General features: G+C 45.0%; 4 protein-coding genes across 7 annotated transcripts; 1 reads left to right on the forward strand and 3 right to left on the reverse strand.

The window, feature by feature from the left end:
* The first annotated feature begins 616 nt into the window (after window positions 1-616).
* On the forward strand, window positions 617-5061 carry rab4a (RAB4a, member RAS oncogene family). 2 transcript variants are annotated; one of them, XM_062464056.1, is made up of 8 exons: window positions 617-738; window positions 1289-1369; window positions 1484-1598; window positions 2498-2560; window positions 2770-2924; window positions 3151-3246; window positions 3421-3573; window positions 4408-5061. In XM_062464056.1, the coding sequence occupies exons 1-7, from the start codon at window positions 723-725 to the stop codon at window positions 3534-3536; spliced, it is 642 nt and encodes a 213-aa protein (XP_062320040.1). In that variant the 5' UTR covers window positions 617-722; the 3' UTR covers window positions 3537-3573; window positions 4408-5061. The 2 variants fall into 2 exon arrangements, with proteins under 2 accessions (XP_062320040.1, XP_062320042.1); XM_062464058.1 differs by having other exon boundaries at window positions 3424-3573.
* Window positions 5062-5141: 80 nt separating this feature from the next.
* On the reverse strand, window positions 5142-8499 carry ccsapb (centriole, cilia and spindle-associated protein b). Of its 3 annotated transcripts, none has more exons than XM_062464054.1 (4): window positions 8075-8499; window positions 7067-7440; window positions 6688-6965; window positions 5142-6565 (listed from the first exon to the last, which is right to left on the reverse strand). In XM_062464054.1, the coding sequence occupies exons 2-4, from the start codon at window positions 7431-7433 to the stop codon at window positions 6380-6382; spliced, it is 831 nt and encodes a 276-aa protein (XP_062320038.1). In that variant the 5' UTR covers window positions 7434-7440; window positions 8075-8499; the 3' UTR covers window positions 5142-6379. The 3 variants fall into 3 exon arrangements, with proteins under 3 accessions (XP_062320038.1, XP_062320039.1, XP_062320037.1); XM_062464055.1 differs by having other exon boundaries at window positions 7577-8499; XM_062464053.1 differs by having other exon boundaries at window positions 7067-8499.
* A 137-nt stretch (window positions 8500-8636) lies between these two features.
* Window positions 8637-11328, reverse strand: acta1b (actin alpha 1, skeletal muscle b). The gene is made up of 7 exons (XM_062464052.1): window positions 11209-11328; window positions 10451-10587; window positions 10019-10343; window positions 9760-9921; window positions 9401-9592; window positions 9137-9318; window positions 8637-9036 (listed from the first exon to the last, which is right to left on the reverse strand). The coding sequence occupies exons 2-7, from the start codon at window positions 10577-10579 to the stop codon at window positions 8893-8895; spliced, it is 1134 nt and encodes a 377-aa protein (XP_062320036.1). The 5' UTR covers window positions 10580-10587; window positions 11209-11328; the 3' UTR covers window positions 8637-8892.
* A 1096-nt stretch (window positions 11329-12424) lies between these two features.
* On the reverse strand, window positions 12425-19175 carry abcb10 (ATP-binding cassette, sub-family B (MDR/TAP), member 10). The gene is made up of 13 exons (XM_062464060.1): window positions 18083-19175; window positions 17746-17946; window positions 17422-17624; window positions 16502-16636; window positions 16249-16395; window positions 15804-15939; window positions 15575-15670; window positions 15274-15483; window positions 14991-15070; window positions 14597-14777; window positions 14357-14400; window positions 14227-14261; window positions 12425-14138 (listed from the first exon to the last, which is right to left on the reverse strand). Exons 1-13 carry the CDS (start codon window positions 18525-18527, stop codon window positions 13886-13888), a joined length of 2166 nt encoding a protein of 721 aa, XP_062320044.1. The 5' UTR covers window positions 18528-19175; the 3' UTR covers window positions 12425-13885.
* Between the last annotated feature and the right edge of the window lie 289 nt (window positions 19176-19464).

The raw sequence follows: 19464 nt of genomic DNA on the forward strand, positions 1-19464 counted from the left end.
ATGGGCGTTATCATTTTGTGACAAAGACTTGTAATTGTGACAATATTTTGACTACCTTTTGTTGTTTCTGTCAATATTAAGCTACAGAGTATAAATCAAGGAGGCAGACACATCTCGTTGTAATGTCATACAGATGTCCTAAACGTTTACATCCAACAGTCCAGCTCAACAGGATGTCTGACTAAATAACTCATGATAAACCTGCCTGCCATACATCCTCGGGCATTATGTAACTGAGACTATAAACATGTCCTGTCCATCTGGAGACAGCATGCTTGCTAGTGAGGGTGTTCTGTTTACAATAGGCTGAACTATGGAATCATTGTAGAAGCAGTTCAAAGTGTAGGTTATAGACAGACAAAAAGAATGAAGGGAAGTTGGAATACAAAATGTGTTGACTAAAACTTAAACAAGGGTGTGATTATAAACATATAATCTCTTCCTAGCGTACATAAACATACAGACATGTATGTTTGTCAGTTGAGAATAACGACACGACACATCAATGATCGTAATTGACTAGTGCATTGTGGTGTTAAACACGATACAATACTGTCACCTTGTGGTGAGTCATTGTGTCTTATCGAGTGGCTTTTATTTTGAAAAACACCAACGGGAAGTGTATAGGAAAGTCCGCTAGGATTGTATTAGGAATTTTTCCTTTCTTGACCCTCGAAAATAGCAAGAGGACCAGTTGTTGCTATCAAAACACCGGATTGGCCATGTCAGAAACATACGGTAGGATACCATGACTGGTCCACTCATATTGACAGCTCGCCGTGACAATGTCGGTGTATTGAAGACATCGCAATGTCTGGTGATAGAAGTAGTCTATGCTACCTACAACTAGCTAGGTGGCTAAGATGTTTACTCATCATCGCAGGGCATCACATCAGTGCAGGCAGTAGCTTGTGTTCACTCGCTCACTGCGCATACTGTATTTGAATCAAATTTTGAGCGACAAACATAAATGTCACATGGAATGTATATTCCATTCAATGTATGAACTGCTATCAAGGCGTGGGAAAATCTGTTACACCGCTTTTAAAGCAAATTGTTCTGTTTGGAAGGTGATGTAACGCGCTTGCTTGATAGCAAATCTCTTGTGATCTAAAAAGTCAAATTAATATGGCAGCATTAGAAAATCATCATCATAGCAATGGCTATTTCAGATGTATTTGTAAATACCATTAGTAATTGCCAAAGAGCTACGGTTTATTTCCATATTGGCTGCCCTGTTGGATCAGGATGGCGTGCCATCTGTGTAATATATTTTTTTTTTACTCAGATTTCCTGTTTAAATTCCTTGTAATCGGTAATGCGGGAACTGGAAAATCCTGTCTGCTTCACCAGTTCATTGAAAAGAGATGTAAGTGTGCACATACAGTGAATAAGTGAACGCTCAAGTACTTTGTGTTCATTTGGAAGATTATAAATAATTCATAACAGCTTTAAACCGTTATTTCATTTTGATCATTTCCAGTCAAAGATGATTCTAACCATACCATTGGAGTGGAGTTTGGCTCCAAGATCATCAGCGTAGTCAACAAGTTCGTCAAACTCCAGATCTGGGACACTGCTGGACAGGAGAGGTTCAGGTACATGGCAGTAGCCTACTCAGTGGTACAGTGGTGCCTGGAGAAGCCCTCGGAGTACGATTTTGCACCCTTGTCCTTAGTAGTATTAACTACATCCAATAAAAACACTTAACTGATGATCGGCCTGTGTGCACATTCTATGTTAAGGGATGATAAGTGAGTATACTGTAAAGCTAAAAAAAAAAGTGAGTATGCAGCACGACTATGAAAAAATGTATGGTAGTGAGTCGGATACCTACTGTACGTACACTAACAACGCCCCACTATACCACTGGCTGTACTGTAGCCCACTATAACCCCTCTTGTTACATTTTACTAGACTGAAAAATACAACTAATTCAATTACACAGTCATGGACAATAAATTGCATAACAAGACATCCTTTTAGGAGCATCCTCCTTGCCAGAGCATCCTTCAGTGTGATTTATGGCCAGCTCTCAGAGTCAGATGGCTGAGCGGTTAGGGAATCGGGCTAGTAATCCGAAGGTTGCCAGTTCGATTCCCGGTCATGCCAAATTACGTTGTGTCCTTGGGCAAGGCACTTCACCCTACTTGCCTCGGGAGAATGTCCCTGTACTTACTGTAAGTCGCTCTGGATAAGAGCGTCTGCTAAATGACTAAATGTAAATGTAGCTCTCCAGCTGGTGTAGCCTAGGACTAGCCCATTAGCCAACTTGCTGGTTAGATAACATAGGCAAATACACATAGATAAGCTCTGCTTTATATAAAATGTACATCTTGTTAACCTTTTTCCTTTATCCCTAAACATCATACTAAAAGAGCAAGAAACATACAATGTATCTGCTGCAGTGTCTACAAGTGCAAAATTCTGTTAATCATCGACTTATTATTTGCAATTGGTCAAGTATTTGCTTTGTTAATTGGGTTGTTGTTTGTAGATCTGTGACCAGGAGCTACTATCGAGGAGCAGCTGGAGCCTTGCTCGTCTATGACATCACCAGGTCAGATTATACTATGTGTTCACTTCATAACAATGTGTTCATTTAGCTGACATACAGTACAGGGGGGAATTTGAACCTGCGACTCATCATCTGCTCTAACCACTGAGCTACACCTAATCTTAGTAGTAATAACTGACTCTCTCTCACACACTCTCCCTTTTTTTCCACCCCATCCTCCCTGCTCCCTCCCTTTTATGTTTCTGTCTCAGTCGGGAGACCTATAATGCACTTACCAACTGGCTGACAGATGCCAGAATGCTGGCCAGTCAAAACATTGTCATCATTCTGTGTGGAAACAAGAAGGACCTGGATGCTGAGAGGGAGGTCACCTTTCTGGAGGCTTCTCGGTTCGCCCAAGAGAACGGTATGCTGCGGCTGACTGTGTAGGAGAAGGAGTATCTGCGTCTGCATGTGTGTCTGTATTCCATAGTTATAGTAGCATAATCAGTTATTGTAGAGGTAATTCAGTCTAATCCCCACTAGAGGTCACTGCTGAACTTCAATTCATGGCTGTGGCACTGTGTGTGTTTAGTTGTGTTTGCATGTTACAACACCTGTGTGTGTGTGTGTGTGTGTGTGTGTGTTTGCAGAGCTTATGTTTTTGGAGACCAGTGCTCTGACCGGGGAGAACGTAGAGGAGGCCTTCATCCAGTGTGCCAGGAAGATCCTCAACAAGATAGAGTCAGGTACACCTCTAACCCCTGAACTCTGACCTCCAACAGTGTTCACTAGCCGCGTTCTTTTGTCAATAAAACAATTTGAATGTTTGAGCCCTAAGGAATCCCAATCTAGTTTGTAAGTCTCCAATGCTGTCCCTCCCTCCCTGTCCTCTCCATCTCTCCCCTCTCCCTCCCCCCCAGGAGAGTTGGACCCGGAGCGGATGGGTTCTGGGATCCAGTACGGGGACGCGGCCCTGCGCCAGCTCCGCTCCCCACGCCGGGCTCAGCCACAGGGAGCCCAGGAGTGTGGCTGTTAGTGAGCATGCTCAGTAACCAGCCTGGAGCACCCCCAAGGTGAGGTGAAACCACACTCCTCTCTTCAACCCAAAACACACACACTTTGACCCTCAGACACACACCAACACACACATGCACATACTGTACATACACAAGCTTGGTGTAATGTTATGTTAGGGTCAGATCCTAGTCATGGCTTAGTAATACAACTCCAGTGGTATGTCACAATACTGTGTCTGGTGTGTGTGTCTGTGTGGTGCACTGAGGCTGAAGAAGGTCTGTTCTTAGTCACCTCGTTAAGAGGGAGGAACCAGAGATGAGACACAGGCTATTTCTGTCTCCCAGTTCCAAGTGTGTGATGTGTCTGAGATTCAGTCACCAACAGACACCCACTAGCAGGGTGGGGGGCTTTGCTGCGGTCCTGAATGGGCCATATTTGGCTGCTAGGGGCTGAGACTGGGCTGGGCTGGCATGCAGAGACCAGGGAGGTCTCCAGGCTGGAATGTAGTAGCAACAGTGAGCTCAGTGTCAGTAGAACTGGATGGATAGATTTGGTGTGGGTGGGGGTTGGTCTGCTGGTTGCAGATTGACACAGAGGCTGTAGTGCATTCTTTCCCCAAGGTTCACACTCTCAATTTGACCTGATCTAAAGTGACAGACCAACAAGGCTAACAGTGCGGTCTCTCGCTCAAGGGGCTGATTGTAACCCTCTCCATCATATCTTGACAGTTTGATGTAACTGAATTGGATTGCCTTTTACCGCCCCCCTCCCTGCCCCCTCTCCTATACTTACACCCATCCCTGCACCCCTGTCCCTCTGTCACCCCCTCTCTCTGTCCCCCTCACTACTCCTGTCTCCACTACTGCCCCTTTCCCCCTCACCTCCTCCAGGCAGGTTTGTGAAGACCAGGAGGACGATGTTGGGAACATAGCGTTGCTCATGTTCACATAGCTCATGGTGTTGAAGCAACTCTTCCCTGACCTTCCTTTGACCACCTTACGGACCGTTCTGGCCCTCGCTATCAGAGACGACCCACACAGGCTCCTGGCCATGCCCTCTCTGGAGCGCCGAGCCCCTCCCTGGACCCCTCCGACAGGCCTGATACAATCCACAATCCAACACACCCCCTCACAAATGGACCAAACCCTCCAATCAGCTGATATCTTACTGACTGCTGCCCTTTCTTTGACTTTCTGCATCCTGCATCTGTACAGGATTACCTGTAAAAAGACCAGATGGTTTACTCTTAAAGCATGTTTTATGGACTGAAGAATATCAAGAGTTATTAATTATACACTAAGAAATAATCTATAGATTGTTATATTTACATATCACATTTATCATGTTGTTTTGTTGTGTTCTGGTGAGATACGGACCGGTCCTGCCTGATATGCACTGGCTCCTCTGACCTGCCGTTCCAGTTAGGTGTTTATTCAGTTCATCAGTTGTTGTTTATTTTCTCCTTGTTATGTATCATGATTTTTTAACTTAACTTATTCTCACATGTATATCTGCACTTTTTGAAATAAAGTATTATAAATGTATGCTCCCATATTGCAAATGGTGACTAGCGGATGGTTAGTTTCAGTCAAGATGAATATAAGTTTATGAAAGGACAAGTAGAATCATTCCCAAAGTGGTTTATTCAAAGCCTACCATCCCAAGATCCACACTTAAACCCTTTTTTTTCTCACAGCTATGACGACAATCAAATGTGTAAAAATGTTGACATTAAAATGTGTGTACAAAATAACGTCTAACACCAAAATAGTAATGACCCTTATATTTGCAAGTTAACTATTATATGTCTGGCAATTTGAAGGTTTGTCTTTTGTCAAAACATACATTTGTTGTTATTTATGTACTTTAGTAAACAATGAGCAATGAGCCATTACACGGACACAGCAAAGCTGTGAGTAATCCTCACCTCTTCCAATTTCTGAATGAATTATTATTGCTTCTCATACCTATGCCCGTGCTAAGTAAGATGGTGCTGCTGGTGGACTGAATAAGCTAGAAGCATCTATTGCACACATTTTCAACAATGGCTTATTATCCAATTTCACATTACTGCATCTAGCTAGGTACCTCTGGACTTAAATAGATGTGCTTGTTTGAAAATAATAATACTGGAAAATTATAGTGATACCCACACAAAACAAAGAGTTACACTAAACACTGTCAAGTAAATGGACCTTGAGGCCAAGTCAACATTATTCTAATCCCTTTCTCTATGTACAGTTACGTTTCTCAAAAGGAAAGTGCTATTGTGGTCACCTTTGGAAGCAGATTTGGTCCTGAAAGCAGACATACATAGACATCACCTTGTGTGCAGCCATATTGTTCCTCACTTTTTTCAATATCTAGGTGCCAAAAAAGAGAGCTGTTTAGTTCAGATTGCGTACATGTACAAGACAATAATGATGTGTGAGAAAGCTATCCTAGTAACCTACTGTGCATGATTTCAATGAAATGTGACATTTCTAATGTCAAATCAATCCGGTGATCTAGAAGCAATAAGACTACCGTGTTTAACCACTATTGCGTACAATGGAATTGTGCTAGTAATCCTGGAAAATGATCTTGTGAGAGACAGGGGATGGTCTTGTCCACCAGGGAGAATCTATTTATCCTCTGGGTCTTCCTCAGTCTAGACTCTCCTTCATTCCTCATGCTCTTTCACATCTCCTCCTTGTCAGATGGCCACCAGACGTGAGGAACCTTTCCCTCCAATGGGTTTTGAGAAGGAGTCAAGGTGGGGAGGAGCACACTTTGATGATTTAACCTGTGTCATCCCGCAGGTGTTTGTGATCAATCCCGGTAAGCATGTGTGTTTGTGTGCGTGCACCTGTGTGTCTGTGTCTATCGAGACCTGGTGGAGAAGCAACGCATGTACTCTGTTACCCAGGGATTATAATCTGATGCCATTTGGGTCTTGACAGTTTTTTCAAGGTCAGCTGACTGCGCTCTCCGTCTGTCCGCCTGCTGTGTCTGCATCTGCCTCTCCACTTCCCGCCTGGTCTTGGCCCGCAAGGCAGACTCGTGGATCTGAACACAAACACACACATACAGATGGCTCGTCTAAAACAGCGAGTGACAAATACTACATTCATACCAGTAATTACAGAGTAACAGACTATAATTATTCTGAGAGTTGGTTATTGACTTACCTCCTTGGTAGATGCTGAAGTACGCACATTGTGGGTTTTCTTGCTGGCCATATCAGTAGGATTATCCCCCCCACCATACAGGGCAAACGGATGTGTGTTCTCCTTATTGGGCTCTTTTAGTCGCCTTAGTGGACCTCTAAGCTTGAGGGGTCTCTTTGAGTGTTTGGCTTTGGGCTGTTCTGCTGGCTCCTCCTCAGGGAGTTTTGGCCCATCTGGAGCTCTACCTGTCCTCTCCTCCTCTGTTTCTCCAACCTTCCTGGTGTCCACAGCCTGACCATCTGGAAAGACGTCAACTTTTAATACATGATTCAATAAAACAACAGCACTTTAGTATGTTTGCGTGTTAAAAAATACATTTATATAAAACATTGCCTTATACCAATGGATGGAGCGGTCTCTGGCGGAACATTCTCTGTCCGCTGATGCGGCGCTTCCTCTGATGCAGGGATATTCTGTTCAGATGTTTTTTGAATCTCCCGGTGCTCTGGTGCCTTTCGGTCACATTCTGATGAGGACTGGTCTTTCACGACAAGAGGTTCAACTTTGTTTTTGTTAGGAGGAAAGGGGCTGCCACTGGATTCCGAGTCGCTGTCCCCTTCGTTCCAGAAAAACGGATTGTGCGAATGTTCCAGAAGTCTCCTCGCTAATCTGTATTTAACCATCTCTTCGTAACACTTGGAGTAGGTTTCCCATTTAGGGTCCTTGAATTTCTTCATGTATTCCGATCGGATCTTTTTTGTAATCATTGTTTGTCTTACAAAATAGAGAAAGCAGAATTCTTTAATTAGGTGTACACCATAATAACATATTTGTTACAGCAACTCCGTCATGAATACACGCCCCGCCAGTCATTTAAACCAAAACATACGTCTGCAAGGGGAAGTCTTACGGTGAATGGAAACCAATAGCTGAGCAGAAGTGGAGCTAAACTGCTTAGCTTGACACACCCCCCATGTCTCCGCCCGTTGAACATATCTGCGTAGGTAGAGGGCGTTCTGCAAACGATTTTACATTGGCCTATCTCGCAAGAGACGTATATTTATGGAATTAATCATTAATCATTTAAAGGGTTTGTTGTAATGTAGTTAGCACTGGCGATTGCGTATAAGCCTGTGCACTATCGCAAGAAATCATATTATTGTGCTCTATCATAATGCTTTTGATTTAAACTATAGCCTAGTAGCAAATAACTATTTCATCTTTTGTCAATCTCTGTTAATAATTGCATGCTAAATCACTACTGAAACATGCATTGACGCAGAAGAAACGATCATGCCTTGTGTCGCAGGCTTTTCTAAATGAACTAGGCTACGTTTATTCTCATCGACATCGCATAGTCTAATAGCAAAGTGTCGATAGTTTAAACATTCTAATTTGGTATACTTACAGGGTAGAATTTCACAGACGCGAAACAGAACAGATGGCGTCTTGTGAGCCGTAATAGGCTGTCTCCGTATTTAACTCCGCCCCGAGCTGAGCTGCATTTAAAAAGCCCCTTCCCCCTCAACAGGTGGATGTTTAGGGAGAAATGACCATGCTTGATGGTTACACCGCCATCCACTAATAACAAGTCGAGTAGTAATTACTTATATAACGATAAAGACGTTGGCCTTCTTAGTTTCATATATCACGACTTGACATAACAGCTTATGTTTCATTGGACGCTTCTAATTTTGTTCTATTATTTCCATAAAAAGGGATATATTGCCTAATAAGGGTATACGTGTGTGGGGGGTGCTTAAACGACATTGGAATACTAGCGTTGGGATCATGTGTCAGATTTGAAGAGCTTGAGAATCCCAAGTCAAACAGCCAGCAAGGCACATTCCATGGAAGTCAAGCTCTTGGGTCTCCCTCCTCTTTCACAAGCGACAGAGACTCGAGACAATGTAGGCCCTACACTGTCATCTCATATTTTCTCAAATCATAAAACTGACAAGACCACTGTAAAAAATACCAAATAATGGACTTTAATAAATTAAAATTTATATACATATACATTCACATGTTAGAAAACATGGCATGTTTTGTTCTTCTTTGGTTGTGTTGGTTCACAGTTGCAGCATTTCCTCCGTGTAACTGAGGCGTTTGAAAATAACGTGCCTAAACTGTCCATGCGACAACAATGTGTCGCTGTTTCTCTGCTTGCACCCGAATAAGCAGACGCATATGAGGTTGCATATGAGGAAGAGGAGGGTTGTGCATTTAGAAGCACTTCCTGTGGACGATGGATGGGCCTGCCTCGTCGTACTCCTGCTTGCTGATCCACATCTGCTGGAAGGTGGACAGAGAGGCCAGGATGGAGCCACCAATCCAGACGGAGTACTTCCTCTCAGGTGGGGCAATGATCTGAACAAATACGACGGGAGAACGCGTGTAAGAAACCAGGACATTTAAATCAATGTTTTTAATCGACTTGTAAGATTTGGGAAGTGGTGTGTGTGTTCACCTTGATCTTCATGGTGCTAGGGGCCAGAGCTGTGATCTCCTTCTGCATACGGTCAGCAATACCAGGGTACATGGTGGTACCACCAGACAGCACATTGTTAGCGTACAGGTCCTTACGGATGTCAATGTCGCACTTCATGATGCTGTTGTAGGCAGTCTCGTGAATACCGGCAGACTCCATACCTGTTGAGGCGATGCACAGCAATTTAATCTTCACACACTAAACTACAACAATTTTGTTATTAAAAAAATATATGTTACGCACCAATGAAGGATGGCTGGAACAGGGTCTCAGGGCAACGGAAACGCTCGTTACCGATGGTGATGACCTGACCGTCGGGCAGCTCGTAGCTCTTCTCCAGAGAGGAGGATGAGGCAGCGGTGGCCATCTCGTTCTCGAAGTCCAGAGCCACATAGCACAGCTTCTCCTTGATGTCACGCACGATCTCACGCTCGGCTGGAAATGACAAGTATTGTATAATTGATCAGACCGTTGAACAGACAATCCAGTTACGCACACATAACGCGCACCTTGTGAATAAAGTAGACTTTGACAGAATGGGGTGCTACATAAGCTACTGGATTGTTAAGATGATGCGTAAATGTAGGGTAAAAGAGTCTCACCGGTTGTGACAAAGGAGTAGCCACGCTCAGTCAGGATCTTCATGAGGTAGTCGGTCAAGTCACGACCAGCCAGGTCCAGGCGCATGATGGCGTGGGGCAGAGCGTAACCCTCATAGATGGGGACGTTGTGGGTCACACCATCACCGGAGTCCAGCACAATACCTGGAACGCAATGGAGAGCGTCAAGTGTTAGTAGCAGCAAAGTATGAAGGGAGTTTATTGGTTCATGATGCAAATGTGTAAAAAGGCGCATTCTTACCAGTGGTACGACCGGAGGCGTACAGGGACAGCACAGCCTGGATGGCCACATACATGGCGGGGACGTTGAAGGTCTCAAACATGATCTGGGTCATCTTCTCACGGTTAGCCTTGGGGTTCAGGGGGGCCTCAGTCAGCAGGGTGGGGTGCTCCTCGGGGGCCACTCTCAGCTCATTGTAGAAGGTGTGATGCCAGATCTTCTCCATGTCGTCCCAGTTGGTAATGATACCGTGCTCGATAGGGTACTTCAGGGTCAGGATACCCCTCTTGCTCTGAGCCTCGTCTCCTACGTAGGAGTCCTTCTGACCCATACCCACCATGACACCCTGGAGGAAACAGAAAAATTCATGTTAGTCTTGAAAAGGATGTTATGAGCGATAGTGGCTGTGTGCTAACTGTCTTTAACGGCCCCGAGTGTGGAGTTGTATCGTACCTGGTGACGAGGGCGACCAACGATGGAGGGAAAGACAGCCCTGGGAGCGTCATCACCGGCAAAGCCAGCCTTGACCAGGCCGGAGCCGTTGTCGCACACAAGGGCGGTAGTCTCATCGTCGTCACACATCTTGAGTACTGAATGGGCAACAAAATAAATAGGTAAAATATCACGTTGACAGGGCTCACGCGTAACGGAACTTTGTCAAACACAAACGCACGCCTCTGAGCAACATAATTACGATTTCATAAACATTCATGAAATCTGTGGCTCAATACAACGATAACAGTAAATTAAGAAAGAGAGAGAAGATGGAAGATAAATTGATACATTATACATTTCTGCACGAACAGGACCCTGTCAGCTCACCCTCTCAAGGTTACATGATGAGATAACAATGTAACTATTTACAACAAAACTATTCAATACTCAATTTTTGTTTTGCCTTTGGCGATATCCTTCTACAAAAGGCATAAACACAAACTCAAGCTGCCACGGCTAAGTCACGAATGCATTATAACTCAGGTCGGCTGCCAATCAATGTAGATTTAACATTCACTATTTGTGTAAATTAATCTCAAACCTTATCCTTTTCGTTTTGAGACCATATGAACATTATTCTTTTGCCATGTTGCCAATGCCTGTTAATCCTTCAGGTGACAAGATGACACCATCCGTGACCAAGTGTCAACAAAACAATCCGGTGATCGGTGGCTCCACTCCAGTCATGCTGTCTAGATCTAGTCCAGGTGTCTTACCTTGGTGGAGTCTGTTTCAGAGAAAGCTCAGAGTGCCAAACGCTACTGCTGCTGGATCCAGCTACAGTAGCACCTTCACCCCTCAACCCTTATATACTCACCTTCTCACCCACCATTCAGAATGTCCAGTCGTCATCCATATTAGGTTCTTGGAGGGCGCGCAAGGGAACTCCGTAGACAGGCTGAGCGGCTCTCTGTTCGGAGTGAGAGCGCGCTCCATATATGGAACTGTCGCTCTGACTCCCGGCCGCTGTGCCAGGCCCGTACATGGAGACCCCGAGATCGTTTGGCACTATCCTGTCTTACACGCAGGATCATCGTCCCTAAACAGAGCACAAATATGGGCCACTACGAGTCTGGCGCCCAATGGATGAACCGCTGGAGCAAAACACATTTTCTGCATAGCTTTTTGTAATCGTCCCTGAGGAAATTGTTTATTCACACATGATATTTTTAAGAATGGTAGCATCCCTTTTGAAGTCTGATTTGTTGTGCAAAATGTAATTGGTGATGGCGTGCCTCTGCTGAAAATCTCACTGCACTTCCAATTTAAATATTATAAACTAATAGCCGGAAAAGGTTTTGTGAAATGGGGAAATATGCTATGGACTAAGGCTTTGTAACCAATTTTAGTTGTTGTTCAGAGTTTGTGGTACCTAAGGCCTATGGAAGGATGTTGAGTGAAGTATGTGAGTTACCATGATGGTTGAACCCTCACTCATGATTCCTCAATCCAGCATCCGATCTGATAGTACGACCTCAAAGTGAATTCATACATTCCAGCCGGAACTGTTTCATAATCAGACCATGCCGTGTGGTACAATTTTTGTATATTTATGTATCATGGTGCATTGGCAATTGTTACTGCATCTCTTTGAAGGTGTGGTAAGGTGATCAGGGAGGGGGATCCCTTGTCCCCTAAATCCCTCTGAAAATTTAGCAACAAATCAACAAACCCTCTGCTCGACTATCTAAAGGAGCACTGCACACTGTTATTCCTTTGGTCTCTGGTCATCTATTTGTCTTGGTTGTCCTCAATCACCGAAGCCACAAATTATCTCCTCATAACTCAGTCTATGAAATAAGTGACAAGTCCACCCCCTGCTGGTGTGTTTGAGGTATTGACCTGTGGGCTTTCTCTTGACAATTCGTGATCGTTTGTTCAACATTAACATAAAACTGGATGAAATTACATACACATGCCACTTGGTTTTGTGTCTGGGAATAGGTTTATTTCTTATTAAGACCTAATAATTTAACACAAAAATCATTAAAATATCTCATATTAATACATTATTAACACCATAATAAAGCTACCATGAGCTCTGTATATAAAATCTGTATATGTCTCCTGAAACATTCATACACAAAACTGCACACATACGTGATTTAGTTCTCAATAGTGATATACTTTATGGATGGTGAACTCTGATTAAAGTTGATCCTGTAGAAAATACTCATGTTTCGGTGTACAGTCTTTCAGTATAACTCCATTGAATGAGTATTGAGACATGAATGTTACATGACCTGAAGATTCATGACACCTGGGTGGTTCGATGTTAAAGGTCTCAGCACAGGGAACAGACAATGGCCTGTTCTTCTACAGTACAATAGTCACAGACATCCCCTGTCTCCAGGTAAGATGATACACCACCATTGTATTCCAAAGTAGAGGTGGTGTACTGCTCAACAACAAATCAGGTTGAATACAATGAATTAATGGTAAACTGTGGTATGAAACACACAAGGCTACAATGACAGCTGACCTGACTAACTGATATGAGTACACACACAAGCTGCATATTTTTTTATCAAAACATACGTGAGTCAAATCATCCAGCAGAAATGAGACAAAAAACACAGAAACCAGAAACAGCTTGATTAATGATTTGGGATTGTAGCCTTCACAAAACCAATATACTGTACCAGTCCAGTCAAAGCTACTGTATGGCAGTGGTCTGGTCATGATAGTGACATGGCCCTACATACAATGAATGAAGCACATGAACTCATCACAGTTGAGCCAAGACTAACCCTGTCAACATTACCCCTCACAAAAAAACAATCTTGCAAAAAAAGATTCTGCCTATTGTCAGTGATACCATATCAGTGCTCGGCATAAACGAATGTTAGTCAGTGACCTGAATAAAGGTCCAATGTACATAATAAACAGTGAACACACTGTCATACTTGATATTAGATATACAAGGTTGTCAACTTGGACCAAGCGGCTGGTGTGGGATTTTGCTTTTGGGTGTGTCGCTGTTCATTTGACGTAAGACACAGGACCACGTGGATAAATGACACAGAATACATTCCATGTCATATCATACAAGAATATTGGCTTCAAGTTGACAATTTTCAACAAATATATATAAATAAATATACTTTGCAGTCATGTCCATTTATATGCCGTCAGGACTGTTATTTGGTTAAAAAAAGCAAGTCTTGATTATAGATGCTCTGATAGTTGCACAAGGTTTCACTATTGTCCTCATAAGCTCCACTTCAGTGTTTCTGGTCCTCCTTCTCTCCTCTCTCTCCCTTCCTGCCTTCCAGGAAGGCCTTTTTCTCGTATTTCTCCCAACCATTACATTTCTTCCTTCCTTGGACAAAAGCTTGTTTTTCCTCCCTTTTCCATCCCCCCATACCTTCCCTCCCTGGCTCTTTTCCTCTCTCAGCGCAGAGCCTGCTTCTGTCCCTGCTGCAGAAAGGCCTGCTTTTCCATCAGCTTGCGAAATAGGCCCTGTCGGTTGCCTAGCAGCGTGGCGTGCTGGCCGCATTCCACCACGCGTCGTTGGTCCAGCACGGCCACGGCGTCGGCGTTCTGTATGGTGGAGAGACGGTGGGCAATGATCAGCACCGTCCGGCCTTCCATGAGGCGCTCCAACGCATCCTGGACCAGGAACTCGTTCTCTGCATCCAGTGCACTGGTCGGGGGAGGGACATCGGTTAAGATATACTTTGGCTCACATAATCATAGGTCAGTCATTACCAGACAGTTTGTGAGCAGTTTACCTCGTAGCTTCATCAAGTAAAAGGATCTTGGGATTCTGAGAGGATGAAAATAAAATAAAAACGGAAATGAACCTTGACGGGTTGAAAGCAAAACGAGCAGAGTGCAGACAGCGTTGTGAAAAACAGTTACCTTGAGCAAAGCCCTGGCTATGGCTATCCTCTGTTTCTGACCGCCTGCAAGTAATCGCAAGAAGAAGATGCAATATTACAGAGCTTCTCTGCTGCTCAAGAAGACCCATACATTACTGAGAAGGTATGTTTCAGAAATATTGGCAGTATGTACAAGTGTTTTACGCAATCATTTGTCATTGGTCATAGTTGTGGGTTGGGAAACCTTGACCCAGGCCTGGTGTAGTCTCCTTGTACTTACCTGACAGCAGCACACCCTTCTCTCCTACTACAGTGTCAAAGCCCTTTGGGAAAGCCTGTACAAAGTCATAGGCGTTGGCTATGCGAGCCGCTTGATGTATTTCCTGGGCTGTCACAGTGCTGGAGTCGATAGCTCCATAGGCAATGTTCTCAGCAATAGAGCAGGAAAACAGCACTGGCTCCTATAGGGGAAAGAGAAGGAGAGAGGAGTACAATGGAAGATGAGCCAGAGGAGGAAGGAGGAGATGGGGTGAGATTAGAGAGGTAGTAAGACAGTTCATCATATGGTGAAGATGAGAATCCATAGAGAAACAGGGAAAGGGAGAACAAAAAGGCACCAATTTACTACAAAAGCTAAATAGGAAGGTTCCAATTGAACAGCTGTGCACATTTACCTGACTGACTGTTCCAATGTGACTCCTCAGCCAATAAGGATTGAGATCCCGTACATCCCGCCCATCAATAGTGATCACACCTAAAATAGGAGAATGTGTCAGACCCCAAATCGACCCCAGGTCATATATTTCCTTAATATGTTCCGTATGAATACCTTATGTCAAGTAATCATCAGGAATCATCCTCCCCTCTGTTTTCCATCCCTTATTCTTTCAACTACACATTATTTACATCTTTCTCATCCTACATCATGCCCCCCCCCCCCCTCTCCCTGACCCCTACCTGAGTCCGGGTCATAGAGGCGCAGCAGCAGGGAGACCAGGGTTGACTTCCCTGAGCCGCTGGGGCCCACCACAGCCATGACTGTGCCTGCTGGCACAGACAGGGTCAGGTCCTGGAAGATGGGCGCGTCCTTGCGTGTCGGGTACGAGAAGGTGACGTTCTGGAACTCCAGCTGGCCTCTCAGCTGCTCTGATGCCAAGATCAGCCCCTCTGGAGACGGAGAGAAATATCCACCTTGTAACGACATTCATGTGAATACTAAAGTATTGTGTGTGTGCGTGTGTGTTTGTGCGTGGCTTACCGTTTAGGGGAAACTCCGGCTTCCTGTCCATTAGCTCCCACAGCCGTGCCCCCGCTCCGAATCCCTTCATCATCTCCGAGTAGAACGAGCTCATGCCTGCCCAATCAATCACAGATGCACACAAACCAAGACCTGAGCAAGAGCGAATTACAGGTTTACCGTTGCACGCAGGCCTGACACACTCAGTGTGGTGCAGATTGGTGTGTGTGCTGTCCTGTTGGTGTCCTACCTGCGATGCTGATGCCTACCCAGAAGGCATACATGAGGAAGGAGGACAGCTCTCCCACGGTCATGTGTTCATTGGCCATCAGCAGGCCTCCCTTGTACAGCACCGACAGGATAATGATGTTCCCACTTAACCCCGTCTGTGAGACGCATGCACACACTAACGTAGATCAGAAAGCAGAAGCACAGAACGCACATACCATCCCGCAGTCATGTGGTTGACGTCTTTCGCCAGAATTAAGTGAATTCGACTGGGCACATTTTCAGAGGAAATTACATCATTATTCAGTTTCAGTTTCTCCATCGATCTAAACTGTGCTAGGTAGAGAAATTAGGGTTATTTAGGGCTACCAATTCAGAAAGCGTTTCCCCATTGGTACAATCTTCAAACTGTATCTCTGTGGGGTTTTGCTAATCAGAACCACAGTTTGGAACCACCGAATGCTCACCACTCCAAAGAACCCTGCTTTCAAGACAGCCTCTTTCTTGGCCAGCTGGAAAACATAGTCAGCCTTCTCCATGTACTTCTCCACCTCGGTTAGCTCCTTCCCAAACGCACGCACTGTCCGCAGGTTACTGATGCGTTCCTCAGCCAGCTAGGGTATAGAAAACGGAGCTCATAGAAGATGAACCTCACCATTAAAGTCAAAGGGAGAAGGCAATGCGGGTGGAGGATGCGTGTGTGTGTGTGTCAGCTCTCACCTGAGTGGCCTCGGCCAGGGAGTCTTGTGTGCGTTTGGAGATGGAGCGCAGGTATCTGCCATAGACCACTGCAAGAACAGCCATGGGAGGGACGATCATCAACACAAACGCTGCCAGACTGGGGGACACGTAGAACTGGAGGGAGACAGGAACGGGGGTGAGACAGGAACGGGGGTGAGACAGGAACGGGGGTGAGACAGGAACGAGGGTGAGACAGGAACGGGGGTGAGACAGGAACAGGGGGTGAGACAGGAACGAGGGTGAGACAGGAACGAGGGTGAGACAGGAACGGGGGTGAGACAGGAACGGGGGTGAGACAGGAACAGGGGTGAGACCAGGAGAAAACTGGGAAGAAAATCTCACCTTGAAACCTAGTCCAGGTCTGTAAAAATGCTGTAATATTGCTTAAGGCCTATTTACAGGCAAGTGTCTGTGTACTGAGACACAATTTCAAGTTGAGGAACTAGTCATTACTGTGATTACTTTCAGTAAGTAAGGAGTGACTGTCCACATAGCTATAACAGGAAGTAACTTAATTGAGTCAACTGCTACCACGCAACAGTGAACCGCTGAATGATCTGTTACCAGGAACTACACAGACATCCTGGTTTCTTCATCAGGCTGAACTTTGGCCCAGCCAGTTTGTCAACCGATATAGCTATGTTTAGCACCAGCAGAGAAGACAATAGGATTCCATAAATAAGACACACCTGGAGCAAAGAAAGCCTGGCTTCCTTGTTCCAACCCAGACATCACAACAGAGTACAGCCAAAATATAATATTGCTACTGCCAATGACATTGCCACTGGAATCTATCATGTGTACTAAATTTCCCCCATCTGACCTGGATAAAAGACTTGGATGTTGATGTGTATACACCTATGATGTGCACACTGGTGTGTGTGTGTGTGTGTGCTCACCATCATGCTGACCCCAGCAGCAGCTTGAGCCACAGCACGGAGGCCGTCTGAGAGGTTGTCTGTAACGGAGCGCCCCACCAACATGCTGTCTGCCGACAGCCGGTTGATCAGTTCACCGGTGCGCGTCCTGTCAAAGAACCCTACTTCCTGTCTCAGGATGGACGAGAACAGGGCCACCCGGAGGTTCCTCACGATCTGCTGCCCTGCAACAGTCACACGCACACACAATTAGACCTGCACTGCTTTCACGTGAATCACAAGCCTTGTAACGTCTTCACCTGAACCACAGTTCCACCTTGTAGGTTTTCCTTTAAGCTGCCTCACCTGTGACCTGCATAAGGTAGACCCGAGCGGCGTTCGCAGCACCCCCAACAAGGAAGACCCCAGACAGCATGATACAGAGGGACGTGAGGGAGGAAGTGAAGTCATCGGAGCTGCTGGTGTAGATGGTGTCTATCACTTTGCCCAGGAAAAAGGGGGCTGACATGGTGACCGAACTCGAAACCAGTAGGAAGCCAACCGCAGCTAAAGAGGGGCAGAGTTAGAGAAACAACAATAAACAAAGAAACACAAACTCAATGAGACCCGAGAGACACTTGTGGTCCCTGTCTATCTATCTGTCTATGTATCTGTGCTGTGTAGAATGGAAAAGTAGTCACACCTGACAGTCTCCAGCGCTCTGGGTGAGCAAGAGACATTATCCTTCTGACATCCTCGAATGGTATGGTGGTGGGGGGTTCCGTCTTCTCCGTTGATGGAACATATGTATTGTCAACTCCATGTTGAGTTGTTGGTTTAGACTTGCTTGAAGAACTGTAAGAGGCGCACGCGTGAGTGGCTGTCCATGAGCTCCTGGTCAAGGGACCATAAAACCCTCCAAGTGGAAACCAGCACGGCACAAGAGCGGCTACGTGTCTCCTAGAGAGCGAGGGGCGTGCCGCAGGTTCCAAAAATGTCTCCGCTGCTGAAAGATCTCGCTTGATTCTCTGTCCCCTGATGACATGGTTCTCTATCCAAAACAGTCTGTGTGCACGGGAGTGAACAATCTTGCGTTTCAGTAGATGCACCCCGCCTGTACATCTAGACATCTGCAAAAGCAGTCTCATTCTACAAGAAGTCTGCTGCTAACGAATTACAGCCTAAGTAAATTCAATCTGACAAGCAGTATATAGCTTATATATAACTAATTAGCTGTTATACCTCAAACCATTGTTGTCAGGCTACTACAAGCGAATATATAACAAGCTAACTACTGCTCGATAACAAATCTGATTAGTGCTGATTGCATGTCCACGACGACCCATGTATCCAAGGAGCACCATTTGCCCACATCCATCCTTCCCAAATGCTATGAAAACAACATCAACGCCGAAGGATAAGCTAGTTAGCTACATTGTTCGATTTTGACAGTTGTTTAATATGTTATCTGTTCATGACAGTCACGTTCATGGAGCTTGTTAGTACGCCAAGTTATCTACTATCACGCACTAGCAGCACCCTGTCACAACAATCTGTCCGTGGATCGGTGGGAGTAGCTCATCCAAACACGCAATCTCCAGGCAACAAGGACAGCCAAACCCACTACCCACCAAAAAACAGACCTTCACCGTGAGAAGTAAGACATGGAACCAGAGACGAAGGTCACCCCGGAGATGCACCTGGCTAACTAGCAAGCTAACGTTGTGGTTATCCGTCTCAACTGTAATGTCTATCTAACTGCCCGTTGGTGAAATCAATGGCCGATGTCACAAGAGGCAAACTTTGTAGCTAGACATAACCAAACAAACTGTAGAAAATCATCTGTTCCATACAGTTTATCCATCAAGCAAGTTTTAACAGATATGTATACTGACATAACTAAAACCACGAACCACTAAATTGGAGTCGAAAAATAAGGAAGAAAGAGATGCATTTCAAAAACGATAATATTAAATGCATGCGTTTTAGAAATGTAGTCGATACTACTACAAAAAAAAGTTTTAGCCAGGACACCAAAAGCAGGGACAGGGGCACACATCTTAATGCTCATTCATCCATACATAG

Source organism: Osmerus eperlanus, chromosome 6 (assembly GCF_963692335.1).
Source record: "Osmerus eperlanus chromosome 6, fOsmEpe2.1, whole genome shotgun sequence".
Taxonomy (NCBI): Eukaryota; Metazoa; Chordata; class Actinopteri; order Osmeriformes; family Osmeridae; genus Osmerus; species Osmerus eperlanus.